The 18,354-nt window shown below is 36.5% G+C and overlaps 1 protein-coding gene across 2 annotated transcripts in view; it reads left to right on the forward strand.

The window, feature by feature from the left end:
* VPS26A (VPS26 retromer complex component A) overlaps positions 1 to 17,983 on the forward strand; it is a 31,624-nt gene extending 13,641 nt beyond the window's left edge. For both annotated transcript variants that reach the window (XM_047825851.1, XM_047825850.1), the window contains exons 3-9: positions 3,638 to 3,713; positions 4,876 to 5,032; positions 5,893 to 6,057; positions 8,835 to 8,941; positions 11,494 to 11,562; positions 14,298 to 14,440; positions 17,386 to 17,983. In XM_047825851.1, coding sequence (XP_047681807.1) covers positions 3,638 to 3,713; positions 4,876 to 5,032; positions 5,893 to 6,057; positions 8,835 to 8,941; positions 11,494 to 11,562; positions 14,298 to 14,440; positions 17,386 to 17,499 — 831 coding nt within the window. In that variant the 3' untranslated portion in view covers positions 17,500 to 17,983. The remainder of the gene's footprint in view (positions 1 to 3,637; positions 3,714 to 4,875; positions 5,033 to 5,892; positions 6,058 to 8,834; positions 8,942 to 11,493; positions 11,563 to 14,297; positions 14,441 to 17,385) is intronic.
* The last annotated feature ends 371 nt before the right edge of the window (positions 17,984 to 18,354 follow it).

Raw genomic sequence — 18,354 nt, forward strand, 5'->3', positions numbered from 1 at the left:
TTCAGTGGCATTAACTACATTCCCAGAGTTGTACAACCATTACAGAATTTGTTCATCACCCCAAAGAGAAACTTTGTACCCATCAAACAATAACTAGCCATTTCCTTTTTCTCCCAGTCCCGGATACCTCTGGTCCACTTTGTTTTCTGTAAATTTACCTGTTCTAGTTATTTTTTTTTTAATGTTTTATTTATTTATTTATTTATTTATTTATTTATTTATTTTCAACGTTTTTTATTTATTTTTGGGACAGAGAGAGACAGAGCATGAACGGGGGAGGGGCAGAGAGAGAGGGAGACACAGAATCGGAAACAGGCTCCAGGCTCCGAGCCATCAGCCCAGAGCCCGACGTGGGGCTCGAACTCCCAGACCGCGAGATCGTGACCTGGCTGAAGTCGGACGCTTAACCGACTGCGCCACCCAGGCGCCCCTGTTTTATTTATTTTTGAGAGAGAGAGTGTGAGCAGGGAAGGGATGGCGTGGTGGGGGACAGAAGATTCAAAGTGGCCTATGTGCTGAGGGCAGCAAGGCCAATGCAGGACTCAAACTCACGAACTGCAAGATCATGACCTGAGCTGAGGTCAGACGCTTAACTGACTGAGCCACCCAGGCGCCCCTGTAGTTATTTCTTTTTTTTTTTAAATTTTTTTTTTTTTTTCAACGTTTATTTATTTTTGGGACAGAGAGAGACAGAGCATGAACGGGGGAGGGGCAGAGAGAGAGGGAGACACAGAATCGGAAACAGGCTCCAGGCTCTGAGCCATCAGCCCAGAGCCCGACGCGGGGCTCGAACTCACGGACCGCGAGATCGTGACCTGGCTGAAGTCGGACGCTTAACCGACTGCGCCACCCAGGCGCCCCACCCTGTAGTTATTTCTTAAAGGTGGTCATACAAAATTTGCCCTTTCGTGTCTGCCTTATTTCCTTTAGCATAATGTTTTAAAGGTTTGTTCATGTAGCATGTATCAAAACATCATTTTTGGGGCGCTGCACTGTCAGTGCAGAGCTCAACACGGGGCTTGAACTCACTAACTGTGAGATCATGACCTGAGCCGAAATCAAGAGACGCTTAACTGACTCAGCCACCCATTTGCCCCTGTGTATGTTTTATATATGGATTGTTTCCTTATGTTTTGTTTTCATGGCCTTTTACACGTATACACATAGTCTCACATATCTCAAATTACTTATTAATAGCAAAGGGGAAAAATAGTAACTTCAAATTGGAGAAACCTGGTAGATCACCTTGACCAGATGATCAAAGTTAACATCACCAATTGGCATCATGTACTTCCTCATAAGATACACTGAGAAGGATACAACTTCATTTTCTGCGATATTCTTGGCAAAAATGCATAAACTGAGTCTAACTGTGGTAAAACATCAAACAAAACCCAAATTGAGGGATATTCTACAAAGTAAGTGACCTATATTCTTAAAAACATCAAGGTCAAGAAAGGCATTGACTGAGGAATGTTTGAGATTAAAGGAGACTAAAAAGACATAACTGTATGTAACATACGATTCTAGATTAGAGCCTGGACAGAAGGAAAAAAGGGTATAAAGTACATTATTGGGACAGTTGTTGGAATTCGGATATGAACTGTGGAGTTTTAACTTTCCTGATTTTGATAATTGCACTGTGATTATGTAAGAGATTATAGAGGAGCATGATGCTTCCAGATTATTCTCAACTGTGAAAAAAAAGTTATGTATCTATGCATGCACATATATAGAGAGATAAAAGGTGGTAAAGCCTATGGGACAGAATATAAACATGATGAATTTGAATAAAGATTATATGGAATTTCCTTGTGCTGTTATTAAATCTATTTTGTAAATTTGAAATTGTAATAAAAGTTACAAAATTGTAACAGTTAGTATTAAAACTTTTTAACCCAGTTCACTATCCTAGTTTAATTTATGTTTCTATGCTCCCTTTTAGAACAGCTTTTAAATATGCTTAATTATGTTTTCTAACTCTGGGATCCTTTAGATTCCAGAATATTTTGCATTAGGCTTAAAAAGCAACTGTTTTTGACATCAGTAGGAGATCAAGGACAATTTCAGAGTTTAGATAATTTGATAGGAAAATGAAATAACTTTGCATTTCTATCTTAATAATAGGGTTTCAGAATGTTTTTTGAAGGTCTGTACATTTAAAAAATACCAGACACAGCCATGTTCAAATGAAGACATTCCCAAAACCTGTTACCAAATAGACATTTTAAAAAGTATGTTCTTCTTACCTGTTTTATTAGTATAAATTAGAGAATAGCTCTAATTCCTGCTTGGCTTGTGAAACAGCTGGGAGTATGCTTGTTTTATGCTAGTTTTATGCTTGTTTTATTTGTGGTTCAAACCTAAAATTCAACTTGTTAGTGTATGTGGAGCCTCTAAGTACTAATTTTTTTTCCTTCAAGAAGTATTTTTCTGATTTTGAAGGTGTTATTTGCCTATTGTAAAAGAGCAACAAAAGAAATCTTGAAAACTACAAAGAAGAAAACAAAATTACTCATACATTCCAGAAGTAACTGTGGTTAAGAGTATTTCTTTTGTGTAGTTTAAAAAATACAATTGGCATTATGCTTGTATACAATTTGACCATGCTTCCTTCATGTAACATACCATGCACATCTTCCCACATCATTAAAAATTCTTTGATCTTATTATTTTTAAACTTTAATAATATTCCATCATATGATGTACCACAATTTGTTTATTCTTTCTCTGAGATATTAATTTGGAAGGCAAGTAACTAACTCATTCTGGTTACAGATATGGAAGATATAGAAAAATGAATATTTTAGTTAATATAGTTTTCAAACAGAAGTAATTGGACCTCTGCTTTTATTGACCCTTGATTACTGTTATCTTTTGAGAAGCATTATTAAAAATGCTTTTTTGAGTCATGTAAATATTTTTTATAGTAAAGAATACATCTGGAAGTATGCTTTTTTATATGTTAGCTAATCCTTTAATGTTTGGAAAAAATTTTCTTAATATGTATGTACTTTACGGATATTTTGTCAATTCAAATTAAAAATTTATAAAATTAAGTTTTCCATTTGGCAGATGTGAATTTAGGAATTTAAAGATTATATATTTTACTTTAAAAATATGTGAGATAAATCATACTCAAAATTTAAATCTTTAGAAATTCTGTTTTTAGGGTGAGTAGCAGATTCAGGGGCAATAAACATGGCTTTTAAGGTTAGGAATTATAACAATATATTTTTGGTTACTAAAAGCTGAAAATGATCTTTTTAAGTAAATTCTTGGAATTAGTGATTACCTTACATTAAAATGCTATTGTGTAGAATCGTTTAACTATTTGACTGGAAAACGCATTTGAATAGTTGAAACTTTTCCCTTTTTTTGATTTGAGTATAGTTCTCCAGCTTATAAAGGATTCCTTCCTAACAAAGCAGGTGCTTTTAAATTTATGTATAAGTGATTGTATAAGTTATACCTTCTCTACTGCTATAAAGTCATCATGATCTAGGTATGTGGTGGTGTCTCAAACTTCAGAAATGAATACCTGAAAGGCTTATATATTGCGTTCATCTGGAAGGAATCTATTAGTAGGCCCACTCAAAGGATTGTTAACATCTTTTATAATTTCATGTTTTGGCAGGTAAACCTAGCCTTTAAGCAACCTGGAAAGAGGCTAGAGCACCAAGGAATTAGAATTGAATTTGTAGGTCAAATTGGTGAGTTTTAAAATAGTATTACTTTTTTTTTTTTTTTTTTAATGATAACTGAGTTTGAAAAGGGTTGGATTTGGCACTTACATACGTGAATTAGAGCTTAGCTTTGTGGAAGAAAGGAATTGATTTTGCATAATAAAAGATGATTTGTAAACATTAAAGCAGGTTTCTTTGTATTGTATTAAATGATACTTGACTCAACCTGCCTTTATTTGTTATTAAACTTAGTTACTAAAAATGAAAGGAGTTAGGTGAGCTACCAGCCTTGAGAAATAATTCAAGTAAAATTAGTTGACTCACTGAAATTTCCGTCTGCCTACATCTTTCACCAGCTTTACAATTTCCAGTGTCACTTTCATCCTTCACTTTCTAATTACCCATGCCATTTGTCTTCCTAACCTAATGTGTGCCTGTAGCCAGACTCACCTGTCAGAAGATTCCATGTGAAAAGGAGGGATGTAATTTCTTCTTGACTTAGATCAGCTTCCATAAATATTTCCATATATGTATTTCAGAGGCATTCTTGATTTAGTAGGAGTTAAACTCTATAAATCTTTTGCTACTACAGATTCAGAAAAGAGAAAAGAAAATGGGTCTTTCTAATGCAGTATACATAGCTGGGTTTTAAATGTAGCTTTCTAAGTTTTTCTATACATTTTTAAAGTGTCAAAATTGGAATGGGTAGATACTTGTTTCTGTATCTATTCCAGATGAGATTATATTTGAGGGGGCAAATTTTAGTAATTCACTGATAGTTGAAAAGTTTTTTGTATTTGTATATTATAGTTTTATCAATATTTGTATAATATATTTGCCTAACTAAAGCAAAACAATAAATGCTTTCTGCCTTGAGGGGAGGAGGTTCAAATAATTGCTGGAAATGTGTCTATTAAAACAGCTTCATATTGGGCAAACTCTACATTAAAGGGATGAATACGTTATTAATAATAGAAATTTTCATTGTGCTGTGATGCTTGAATTTTTTTATGCCTAGGTGGAGCATAATGAAGGGAATAATGGAATTTATATCATAGCTCTAGTGTATTAGAGACAAATCCAACTAATTATTTTGGTAAAAATTATTTGCTTTGGAGTTGGAAGTTTGAATTTTAATGAAACAGATATTAAATGTAATTGGTCGTTTTTGCTTTTTCAAATTTCTTAGAACTTTTCAATGACAAGAGTAATACTCACGAATTTGTAAACCTAGTGAAAGAACTAGCCTTGCCTGGAGAATTGACTCAGAGCAGAAGTTATGATTTTGAATTTATGCAAGTTGAAAAGCCATATGAATCTTACATCGGTGCCAATGTCCGCTTGAGGTATGAATGCATATTAGCAACTGTAGATAGTGTCAAAAACAGAAAGTAATGGCTACTGTTGAATGTCTCATTAGAACTTTTTTTTTTTTTAATTTTTATTTTTTTTAATTTTTTTTTTCAACATTTATTTATTTTTGGGACAGAGAGAGACAGAGCATGAACGGGGGAGGGGCAGAGAGAGAGGGAGACACAGAATCGGAAACAGGCTCCAGGCTCCAGGCTCTGAGCCATCAGCCCAGAGCCTGACGCGGGGCTCGAACTCACGGACCGCGAGATCGTGACCTGGCTGAAGTCGGATGCTTAACCGACTGCGCCACCCAGGCGCCCCTAATGTCTCATTAGAACTTCTAATTACAATTCTGGACTGAAAGGCTTTAGATTTTTAGGAATTCTGCCAAATATTTTGTTTTGTCTAGCTAATGCTCATCTGAGGTAACAATAGTCTTCTATCATAGATTTAGAGAACCCCATCACGAGAAGTTTGGTTTAGTCATATACTTCTTTTGTATGAATCATCCCCTAGGTACTTTCTTTGTCTGGTAAACAGAATTACCTTAAAATCCATTAGTTTCCCAACAAATCCCATTTAGTGTATGGTTAAGAAGTGCTAAAGAGAGATTTCCCCAAGTAGGTGTGACCATACCACTTCAAATGTGTGTAAAAAAGTATGTACACTATTCTTAAAATTGTTGTTTGTATTTTTTTGATGGGGGCATTTAAAAATTTGAATTCGTAAATGAAGTAAGTTGATCCCAAAGGATCAGCAAGGAGGAAAGCTGAGTTGCAGTTAATGTTTGCTTATTGAAGACACTGAAATTTATGGTAGGAGATTTAACTTACCCTCTCCTTTAACTTCATAGGTATTTTCTTAAAGTGACAATAGTAAGAAGACTCACAGACTTGGTAAAAGAATATGATCTTATTGTTCACCAGCTTGCCACATATCCTGATGTTAACAACTCTATTAAGATGGAAGTGGGCATTGAAGATTGTCTACACATAGAATTTGAATATAATAAATCAAAGTAAGTACCTTTAACAACAGATAACTTAAATGTTCAGGGAAAATTAACAAGCCTTTCAGGTCTTTGTAAATTGGTCAGGGTAAGGGTAGAATTGACATTAATCGGATGTTAACAGCCCAGTAGAATCTCTGAACAGAAAGAAACTTTTGGCGTCCTCTAACTCAGTGCAGGTGTCTTTTGTATTCTATTCCTAATAGGTCTCTGCTTGTTTTTTGTTTTTTGAGAAAGAGAGAGAGCACAAGTTGGGGAGGCGGGCAGAGGGAGAGAGAGAGAATCTCAAGCAGATTCCACACTCAGTGCGGAGCCTGATGCAGGGCTCAGTCCCATGACCCTGGGATCTTGATGTGAGCTGAAATCAACAGTCGGATCCTCAACTGACTGAGCCACCCAGGTGCCCCGGTCAATTTTTGTAGAGGATCTTACCATCTCAGAGGGCAACTAATACCTTCTGTCTGTAAAAATTTACCTTACTGGGCTGATATAACTTTAGCCTAGTTATCTTTTAAAACTAAAAGAGAACACATGTGAGAGTGAGCACAAGTTGGGGAGGGGCAGAAGAGAAGGAGAGACAGAATCCCAAGCAAGCTCTGCACCATCAGCTCAGAGCTTGATGCGGGACTTGAACTCACGAACTGTGAGATCATGACCTGAGCTGACATCAAGAGTTGGATGCTTAATCAACTGTGCCACCCAGGAGCTCCTATTATTTTTCCCACTTAATCACATTTAATACCCTCTTGTGTACCTTTCCATGGGGGAGGGGAAGGTATATATCACGTTTATATAATGTTGCATTTTTACAGAAATGGGCTTCTGTTTTGTTTATTGTTTAATGCCTTTTTAAACTAATATGGAATAATTTAAGTATAGACCAGAGTATATGGACACTGTAGTGAATCCTCAGGTACCCATTGCCCAGCTCCAGTAGTTACGAACACATGGTCAGGTCTGTTTTATCTGTATCCAGCCCTCACACTCCTCATAGATTATATTGAAGCCAGTTCCAGACATGGAATTTCATCCATAAAAATTGTGCATCATTTTTAATAGAACGGTAATACTGTTATATCTAAAAATATTAATAGTTTCCTAATACCCATACTATATCCAATCAGTGTTCACATTTCCCTGATTGTCTCATAAAATATCTTTTTCCCCCACATGGTTTGTTCAAATCAGTATCCACACAAGATTTGTTCAAATCCAGTGTATCCAAACACATTTCATTTGGTAGTTTGACTCTTAAATTTCCTTTAATTTGTTTTTTTTTCCACTAAAATTTATTTGTTGAAGAAATGGATGTATACTTTTATCCCCTTCCTGTTTACTCTTCTGTTAAATGACTTTTATTACTTGTCACTCGCCAGTGTATATCACTAAAAACGTGATATAGACATGCCTTCAGGGTCTCAAATCATATTATTAATAAAATTATAAATTGTTTAGGACCTAAAAGCTTGTCACTGGAAGCCTCCCTTCAGCCTGACATAATTACGTTGATCAATTCCTGGGAAATTATTTTGAGATCCAAACCTGGGAGAAGGTTAAAAAGCCCTCTGGGTATTGTAGTGATTTCTAGGTTTATTACCACATTATTTCAGAATACTTGGGAAAGGTCTTTGATGACTAGATATCACAGCAGCAGACTCAACCTGTGGAGTCTCTTTATGGCCAAGTGCTTTGTTAACTGTGCTATTCTAGCACTTAGAGTAAGGACACTAAACTCTTGTGCAGAGTTTTGATGTTCAGAAACATCATTATACACCAAATAAATATTGCAAGCATGAAAATTGTAATTTTTTGCGCTTAAGTTCTTTGGAAACTAAGCTCTAAGTAAAGGACCTGCAGTTAATCAGGCTAATTCTTCCTTTGAGGTATATTGATAGTCAAGTAAAAGCTTGATTCCTGTTTTTTTGTTTTGTTTTGTTTTTTGTTTTTCAACATTTTATTTTATTTTTGGGACAGAGAGAGACAGAGCATGAACCGGGGAGGGGCAGAGAGAGAGGGAGACACAGAATCGGAAACAGGCTCCAGGCTCCGAGCCATCAGCCCAGAGCCTGACGCGGGGCTCGAACTCCCGGACCGTGAGATCGTGACCTGGCTGAAGTCAGACGCTCACCCGACTGCGCCACCCAGGCGCCCCGGTTTTTTGTTTTTAATGTTTATTTTTTGAGACACAGAGCGTCAGTCAGGGAAGGGCAGAGAGAGAAGGAATCACAGAATCTGAAGCAGGCTCCAGGCTCTGAGCTGTCAGCACAGAGCCTGACGCGGGGCTTGAACTCATGAACTGTGAGATCGTGACCTGAGCCGAAATCAGACACTTAACCGACTGAGCCACCCAGGCACCCCGATTCCTAATTTTATAGTAAAATAATACTTTTTTGTAAAAAAGGAACATTAAATAATATGAAGAGTCAAAATGGTACTCTTTTTTTTTTTTAATTTTTTAAAAAATTTTTTTATTTTTTTTTTACTTTTGAGAGAGAGAGAAGAGAGACAGAGCATGAGCAGGGGAGGGGCAGAGAAAGGGGGAGACACAGAATCTGAACCAGGCTCCAGGGTCTGAGCTGTCAGCACAGAGCCCGACGTGGGGCTTGAACTCATGGAGCTAAAATTGGACACTCAACCGACTGAGCCACCCAGGCGCCCCCAAAATGGTATTCTTAAATAGTTACTATCCTAAAGATGTCTGCTAAAGCCTTTCAGGACATATTTCATTCTTTTTGTTTGTTTTTTAAACTGATATTTAGTAAATGAGGTATATTCTTTCCCCAAAGGTATCATTTAAAGGATGTGATTGTTGGGAAAATTTACTTTTTATTAGTAAGAATAAAAATCCAACATATGGAGTTGCAACTGATCAAAAAAGAGATCACAGGAATTGGTAAGTCAAAAAAAAATTTGAATTAAAATTCCTGTTTTAGTTGATATTTAAAAATCTTAAAATATTGTTTAAACACAGTAAATATACACATTGGATACAAATTTTGATACTTAGTATTTAATAATCATGCCTTTTAGAAATTAATTTTTATAAATATTTTAAAAAGCATCAAAATTTGTAGGTTATAAATTCACACGTTTCAAAAATAAAGTGTAAAAAGTTTTACTATACAGTAAAAAGTGTGTACTTCAGCTCATAGGTCATATAAGTTTTAAAATGCTTCTAGATATTTATACATATACAATAAGTGCCTCTATATTGTACCCTCCCCCTGCTTTTAGTTAAATGTTTATGTACAATACATGCTTTGCTTTTTCGCCTAGCAGTATATTTTAGAGATCTCTCCATATCACTGGATAGAATATTTCCTCATCTTTTTTTATAGTATTCTTTCTATGGATATATAGAACTTAATTGGTCTGCTACAGGTTGTTTCCAGTCATTTCCTTCACTTAATAATGTCATTTTACATGTGTGCAAGTGTGTGTGCAAGATAAAAATCTTAAAAGTTGAATTGTTATTTCAGAGGGTATATTCATTTGTGATTTTGATACATATTATCAGTTTGTCTTCTTTAGGGGTTCTACATTCCAGCAAGGAATGTAGAAAAGTGCCTCTTTCCTCCTGTTCTTACCAACACAACATTGTAAAATTTTTAGCTGACATAATGGGTAGGGGAAGAAGGTTCCCCATTGTAGTTTTAGTTTTCTCATTCTGAATGAAGGTGAGCATCTTTTCCTGTGTGTAAAAGCTATTTCTTTTCTGTATACACTGCCTATCCATATCCTTTGCACCATCTGTATTATTATTAGTCTCTTACTGATTTGTAGAAACTCTGTATATATTAGGGAAATCAGCTTTTTTTTTTTCTGTATTAGAAGCAGCAAAACTTTTCCCAGTTTGTCTTGCTTATGATGGTTTTTGCCATGTAGAAATTTTTGATGTTTGTGTAGTCAGATTTACCAGTTTTTCCTTTTATAGACTCTAGGTTTTATGCCACAGAAAGGCCTTTTTCACACTGAGGTTCTGAAAATAATTTTCTGTGTTTGATTCTCCTAAAATAATATAGTCTGGGGATTTTGTTTAAATTTTTAATTTCTTTGGAATTTGTCTTGATTAAGATATGAGGTATGGATCCAACTTTAGTTTTTTCAAGATGGCTGACCAGTTGCCCCAGAATTATTTATTATAACTGCTTTTTAATTTTAATTAGTGTATAGATTTGTCTCCTTTGTTGGATTTTTGCTGAAAATAATTTTAGGCAGCACTTTGTTTTGTAAGTTTATTTATTCATTTTGAGAGAGAGAGAGCATGCGGGAAGGGGAGGGGCAGAGAGAGGGAGAGAGAGAGAGAGAACCCCAAGCAGGCTCTGTGCTTGTCAGCGCAGAGCCTGACATGGGGCTCGATTCCCAGAACTGTGAGATCATGACCTGAGCTGAAATCCAGAGTCGGATGCTTAATCACCTGAGCCACCCAGGTGCCCCTAGGTGACACTTTTTAAGAATTTATAATTGAAGGGGCGCCTGGGTGGCGCAGTCGGTTAAGCGTCCGACTTCAGCCAGGTCACGATCTCGCGGTCCGTGAGTTCGAGCCCCGCGTCAGGCTCTGGGCTGATGGCTTGGAGCCTGGAGCCTGTTTCCGATTCTGTGTCTCCCTCTCTCTCTGCCCCTCCCCCGTTCATGCTCTGTCTCTCTCTGTCCCAAAAATAAATAAAAACGTTAAAAAAAAAAAAAAATTAAAAAAAAAAGAATTTATAATTGTAGTCATAATTAGAAACATCTGTGATATCTTAATCTCCATTTTCACCTACTAATAAAAGTTTAAGTGATTTAAAGATATTAAAATAAAGTGTTGGGTTCCTTTTTGTTTAAAAAGAAATTATTTAAATACTTTTTCTGGTTATAAAAATTGTCTGATTCTATAAAAGTTTAAATAAAAAATAATCTGTACTCATTATTCAGAAGACGTAGCCTGCATATTGTGGGTATTTTAGAACAATGGGATCATTAATATATGCTTTCGTATACTTTTTTCACTTGCCGTATCTTGACTTTTTAAAAATCTCTGGGATCAAATAATCTCTTAGAAGATAAATACCCAAATTTAAAAGAACTATGTCAATCAGGTACTCAGTTTGATGTTTTCTCTGTGTTATGAAATAAAACAATTTGGATGTTGCAGAGAAAACTAACATGTCAGTGGTTATTTCTGATGTGCATTGTTAGTTTCTATTTTGGTAGATACTAGAAATGATTGAAGGAGCTCTGAAGAATATTCTTTCTGAACTATGTGTTTGGGAAGATTGGAGTGAATCATTCAGTTGAGTGATAAGTAGATTAAATAAATGTACATGGAGAAATAGAAAAGAATGAATAACATTTTCACAAAATGGGAAGATAAATTAATAATGTAGCTGGAAAATACGAAGTTATAAGCCTGGAAATTATATTCTGGAAATAGTTAACGTAATGTCATTTACATTATTGTGCTAGGACCCAGTACCACCACAGAAACAGAAACAATTGCTAAATACGAAATAATGGATGGTGCACCAGTAAAAGGTAAGATAACATACTTTCCATGTACTACTTTTTGTGATAGGTAGTGCAGATGTGTTCATGGAAGTTTAGTTTGAAAGTATTTAGTTTGAAAATTTTTAGTATAGAAGTATTTGTGAATTTTTAAAACGATTCTTAAAATACTGTTTTTAAGGTCATCTTTGTATAGATACTGAATGACTGTAATGATATTTCCTGGTCCGAAATAAGGTTTGATTTTTTTTTACTAAGTTTAAATTTAGTATTTAGAAGAGACATTTATATATTCTCTAGTTCTGAATTTGTAATATTTTGGTTGTCTTCTGTTAGAGTAGTTTGTCTTTTTTTTACTCATTAAATACAAGTTACAGTATAGCTGAGCATTAATTTCTGTGGGGTTTTCTGTGGGATTTTGTAGTCCTTATAGTAGCCAAGAAAACTAGCAGTTCCATTATTATCTTCAGTATCCAAAATAATGAATCCAGTATTTATCATTTTATTTTTTTAAGATTTTTTATTTAAAAAAAAATTTTTTTTTTCAACGTTTATTTATTTTTGGGACAGAGAGAGACAGAGCATGAACGGGGGAGGGGCAGAGAGAGAGGGAGACACAGAATCGGAAACAGGCTCCAGGCTCTGAGCCATCAGCCCAGAGCCTGACACGGGGCTCGAACTCACGGACCGCGAGATCGTGACCTGGCTGAAGTCAGATGCCCAACCGACTGCGCCACCCAGGCGCCCCAAGATTTTTTTATTTTTTAAAGTAATCTCTACACCCAACATGGGGCTTGAACTTACTTACCAGCCCCAAGATCAAGAGTAGCATGCTCCACCAACCGAGCCAGGCAGGCGCCCCAGGATTTATCATTTTAAATTTATGTCTTTGTTTTTTTCTCACTCTGTTAGTAATTACTTAAAAAAAGTAGCTTTCATTTACTGAGTGCCAACTGTAGATGAGGCATTATACTCTGAGGTGCTCTAATGTTTCCTTTAAGTTAGGTGATGGTATAATGTTTCCTTTAAATTAGCTGATGGTATTCCTTATTCCACAGATGAAGCTGAGATGCAAAGAGCTTTAAAAAACTTGTTAAAGGTGATATAGTGTAGGGGAAGCAGAACTTTACCTCTACCCATCTTAGATTTTCAGCTGGGACCCTTTAGCAGAGAGACAGATAAATAATGGAAAAAAAAAGTTTACTAATGGATGCAGTGGACATCATAAAGGAGAAACCTCAACACAAATAGCTCAAAACACTGGCAGGGCGCCTGGGTGGCTCAGTTGGTTAAGCGTCCAACTTTGGCTCAGGTCATGATCTCATGGTTCGTGAGTTCGTGATCCCTGCATGGGGCTCTGTGCTGACAGCTCAGAGCCTGGAGCCTGCTTCGGATTCTGTGTGTGTCTCTCTCTCTGCCCCTCCCCTGCTTGCATTCTCTCTCTCTCTCTTTCAAAAATAAACACTGAAAAAAACTAAAAAAAAAACAGCTTAAAATTTCAGCTTATATAACATCTTCAAAAGAACAATAAATTTGGAGAGATGACCAGACAAAGGAAAGCAGAGCAGTTTTAGGCTTCCAAAGTTAGGGTAGACTGTGGGAAGGTAAATATATGGGAGGAAACTAATGGAGTAAGGTTTGTGTGTGGATTCTTTATCAGCCATCCTTGGGCTGGTAAGACTCTGTCTTCATTAAAAGGACAATTTATATCCTGCCTTTAGGCAGAAAATGGGGAGCCTTTTCTGCTTTTTGCTGCTTCCTGATTGCCTGCAGTTCAAAATAATTTTATGTCCAAGAGGTAGATTTTGTGGTGCAATAATTTGGTTTCCTTCAATAGCTAATTATTGCAGAGTTGGAGTTAGAGCCCAGGCCTTTCTGGCTTCAAGACCTGTGTGTGTGCACTTCTGTGATGCAACATTATTTTGTAAAATTTCAGCAGCCACAAATTTTTATGTAAAGTAATAGGTCATATATCTTTCAGGAAATAGATGTGCACAAGAAAAGTATTACATAAAAAGGACTTAACAGAATATGCAAATAGTTACCCTTAGGAAAGGAGAAACTTTGAGAATCCGAATAGTAGTCTTTTTGGTAATGAATGACCAATCCTCATTCTGAACTCATTTGTTGTTTTGGATGAATTAGTTAATTCGTATTAAAGAAATTATGCACGTGGTTAGAAATTATGGTAAACTTCATGAAAGAATAACAAAACTACTAAAATAGGACATATCTGTTGGCACCATTCTAAGCTTTTTACATATATTAACTCATATGGTCCTTACAAAGTCTCTACAAGATGGGTATTACTGGTATTCTACATTTCACAGATGAGGAACTTGAAACAGAATGGTTAAGTGACTTGGCCAACGTCCCACAGCCAGTAGGTTGTAGAACTGGGATCTGAATCCAGTATTCCAACTGCAGAGCAGTGGTTCTCATCTTGCATAGTTTTGCTCCCCCCCCCCCCCCCCCCCCACACTCCTAGGACATTTGCTGTTGTCTGGAGTTTTTTTTGGTTGCCACACTTGGGGAGTGCTGCTGACATCTAGTGAGTGGAGGCCAGGGATGATGCTTAAACTCCTACGGTGCACAGGACCTCACCCACAACAGGGAATAATCGGGCCCAAAATGTCAGTAGTGCTAAGTCTGAGAAACCCTGGTTTAAAGTTTTCTGTTATGCTGCCGTCTCATGAAGAGCTAAAGTGTTAGTGTCTTGTTTATAATGCTTCTTTAGAATTAAATGGAAATTGCTTTTCTTTCAGGTGAATCAATTCCAATAAGATTATTTTTAGCGGGATATGACCCAACTCCAACAATGAGAGATGTGAACAAAAAATTTTCAGTAAGGTACTTCTTGAATCTAGTCCTTGTTGATGAGGAAGACAGAAGGTATTTTAAGCAGCAGGTATGGCACAACCCAGGCTGATGTTTTGTTCTATGGCAGTTCTAGAAACACCTGGAAAGTACTCACTTTTCTACGCTTTATAGTACTGAGCAAGTGGGGGTTTCTATGAATATGCTAGGAAAGCAAGTGTGAGTGGAATAGTGTTGGGATAGATTTGTTCCCTGTCATTCTGCAGAACACCAGAATGGGCTATCATTTGGCAGCGTTTTTATTTTTCTCTTGGAAGTTTTGTATTTTTTTTGTTTTAACTTGTTTTATTTTTTATTTTTTAAAATTTATATCAAAATTAGTTAGCATATAGTGCAACACTGATTTCAGGAGTAGATTCCTTAGTGCCTCTTGCCCATTTAGCCCTTCCCCCCTCCCAGAATCCCTCCTGTAACCCTCAGTTTGTTCTCCATATTTATGGGTCTCTTCTGTTTTGTCCCCCTCCCTGTTTTTATATTTTTGTTTCCCTTCCTTTATGTTCATCTGTTTTGTCTCTTAAAGTCCTCATATGAGTGAAGTCATAGGATTTTTGTCTTTCTCTGACTAATTTCACTTAGCATAATACCCTCCAGTTCCATCCACATAGTTGCAAATGGCAAGATTTCATTCTTTTTGATTGCCAAGTAATACTCCATTGTGTGTGTGTGTGTGTGTGTGTGTGTGTGTGTGTGTGTGTATATATATATATATATATATATACACACACACACACCACATCTTCTTTATCCATTCATCCATCGATGGACATTTGGGCTCTTTCCATACTTTGGCTATTGTTGATAGCGCTGCTATAAACATGGGGTGCCTGTGTCCCTTTGAAACAACACGCCTGTATCCCGTGGATAAATGCCTAGTAGCGCAATTGCTGGGTCGTAGGGTAGTTCTATTTTTAGTTTTTTGAGGAACCTCCATACTGTTTTCCAGAGTGGCTGCACAAGCTTGCATTCCCAAGGTTTTGTATTTTTTTATAAAAATAATACCTATTGTTTGTTAAAAAAAAGTCAGGCAGTAAAGAACAGAATGAAGTAAAGGTCAACAAAGTTTTCCAGACAAATTTGTATATGTGTATTTAGACCATATTATGTGTGTTGTTCTTTAATTTGCTTTTTCACTGAATAGTGTCTTGAATATCTTTCCTTTATCAAAAAATGTAGATTTCCATTATCACTTTGAATGATTGCATTAACTTGATGGATTCTGGGTTTCCATTTTGTTGTAAATGTACTTGAGATGACCCAAATCTAATAATTTTTTTTATATATAATGTTTATCATAAAACTTGTTCTCATTTGAAGATCAATTGCAAGCCTTTGGTGAATTTTCAGTGAAGATTGTGATTGGAATGGTCTTTTGTATTCTGAATGAGATTAATAAATACTTGAGTGTCAGTTGAGCATTCAAAACTAAATTAGAAATTATTCTGTGCTGGGGCGGCTGGGTGGGTCAGTCGATTAAGCCTCTGACTCTTGATTTCAGCTGAGGTCGTAGTCTCACAGTTTTTGGGATCAAGCTCTGAGTTGGGCTCTGCACTGACAGCATGGAGCCTGCTTGGGATTCTGTCTCCCTCTCTCTCTGCCCTTCCCTACCTTGAACATGTGTGCGCATGCGCGTTCTCTCTCAAAAGAAATAAACTTAAAAAGGAAATCATTCTGTGCTGAGTATCGTGAAGAATACAAAAACTACTTTTTATAAACATACTTTGTCTTCAAGGTCCTCACATTTCATATATGCAGAAAAAGAAAAATTATATAAGTCAATTAAAATTTTTTTTATAGTTTATTTACTTATTTATTTTGAGAGGCAGAGACAGCATGAGCAGGGGAGGGACAGAGAGAGAATCCCAAGCAGGCTGTCCCACACTGTCAGTGCAGAGCCCGATATGGGGCTTGAACTCAAGAAACTGTGAGATTATGACCTGAAACGAAACCAAGAGTCAGCTTTTAACCGACTGAGCCACCTAGATACACCCCTAAATTAACTAACAAAAAACTTAAATAATAGTTTGACAATAATTTAGAAGAGAGAAAAACTTTTGCATTGATACTGCCGTAATGCTGTATAATTAAACATAGGTAATTTGTAACTCAAGATGGATTATATAAACTTTACAGTTTCCAAAATGTTGCATGTGTAGCCCTATGGAATAAGTACCTTGCTTCCCTTGGGCATTCACTTGGATGTTTGGTAACCAACATAAACAGCCTGTCATGACTTTATGAAGCAAATGATTATAGGATTTTTTTGAATTTTAGGAATTTAAAAGAGACTCAGGATGTATTGGTTAGGGTAAGATTAAATAGGCAGAGGAATGAGTATTTGAAAAACATATAGAAGTTGTAGGGCAGGTTTATTTGGAGTGCATTGGGAGCAGAGAGTTAACTCATTTTGGCTGGTGGGGGGAGTGATGTTGGCAAAGGTTGGATAAAGGTTAAGAAGGACCTTGAATGCTGGTTGGAGGTTTATCCTAGAGGTGCTGAGAACTCCTGAAGTGCAATCCAAGCAGTGTTTTAGACGAATCTAGTCGTGATTGGAAGGATGGGCTAGAAAGGGGCCTCAGGCACTGGAGGCAGAGCCATCTACCCAGAAGCTCTTTTAAGTGTCTAAGGTTGAAGTGACAGGGTTTGAACTTGGATAAAGGCAAGTGATAGCAAACCAAAGGGTAGATTTTAGGAATTATTTAAAGCAGTAATAGCTAGAACTTTGTGCTGTGGTGCTCTGGATTGGGGGTGGTGGTGTGCATAGGTGCTGATGGTGGGGGGGCGGGGAGGATTGGCAGAAGGGGTGGTCCAAGATTAGAATTGGAAGAAAGTAGGTCACTCAGCAAAGAGAACAGCTTTTGTTGGGAGAAAAATTAATTTTGTTATAGTAAATATTGAAATGGCATTATTTCCATCATGAAAACTTAAGGCATAATATGAGAATATTAATTTGTCGATGTCTTGCATTTGTTTTACTAGGAGATCATTTTATGGAGAAAAGCTCCTGAAAAATTGAGGAAACAGAGAACAAACTTTCACCAGCGATTTGAATCACCAGACTCCCAGGCATCTGCTGAACAGCCTGAAATGTGAACTGAATAGGAGAAAAAAAGAAAAACAAAAAACTCCTATATCCATTGAGGTTACGTTCAGCAGGTTAAAGATGGTTGCAGCTTGTAGGGGGGAAAAGGCCAAAACTCCATTTATAATAGTCTTCCTTTATCTTACAGTGCTGCATTTATTTTATTATACAACTAAATTTTCTTCATGTATATACATTAAAAAAAAACGCTTTCTTTGAAACACTGGAACTTTCTTAAGCTGCCATTTTTTTTCTTTTCTTTTTCTTTTTTTCTTTACTGCACACTTTGATTTGATGATAAGCACTCAGATATGCATCAACATAAACATTAAAGATTTTCACGTGAGTAGGCTGGTATTTGTAATTTGCTTTCTTCGTAATGTTGATTATAAATACTTTGTCCTTTTTCATGCTAATAATTACCTCTTATTCTCTACATGCAAAAAATTAAATATTTTGTGTTCAAATAAAAATAGAAAAATTGAGTGGACCTTACATCCTGCAAAGATTTAAAACATGGTGTCTCAGTATTTTTGAGAACTACATTTGTTTCTACATGTGTGTTTGGGAAAGACATATGGAGTGTTTCACCATAGGTGCTTCTTAGTCTACTATTCCATGGCTTCCTGAATTGTATCCTCTTTGAAGCCTTCTGTGGTGTGAATGTTAAACTTATTTCCCAAGAGATTATGTGGCATCTCCCCGAAGCCTGCTTGCCTGCCTCCTTCCTTCCTTCCCCCCTTCCTTCCTTCCCCCCTTCCTTCCTTCCCCTTCCTTCCTTCCTTCCTTCCTTCCTTCCTTCCTTCCTTCCCTTCTTCCCTTTCTTTACTGTCCGCCCTTCCTCCCTTTCTTCCTATTTCTCTCCT

Source organism: Prionailurus viverrinus, chromosome D2, assembly GCF_022837055.1.
Source record: "Prionailurus viverrinus isolate Anna chromosome D2, UM_Priviv_1.0, whole genome shotgun sequence".
NCBI lineage: Eukaryota > Metazoa > Chordata > Mammalia > Carnivora > Felidae > Prionailurus > Prionailurus viverrinus.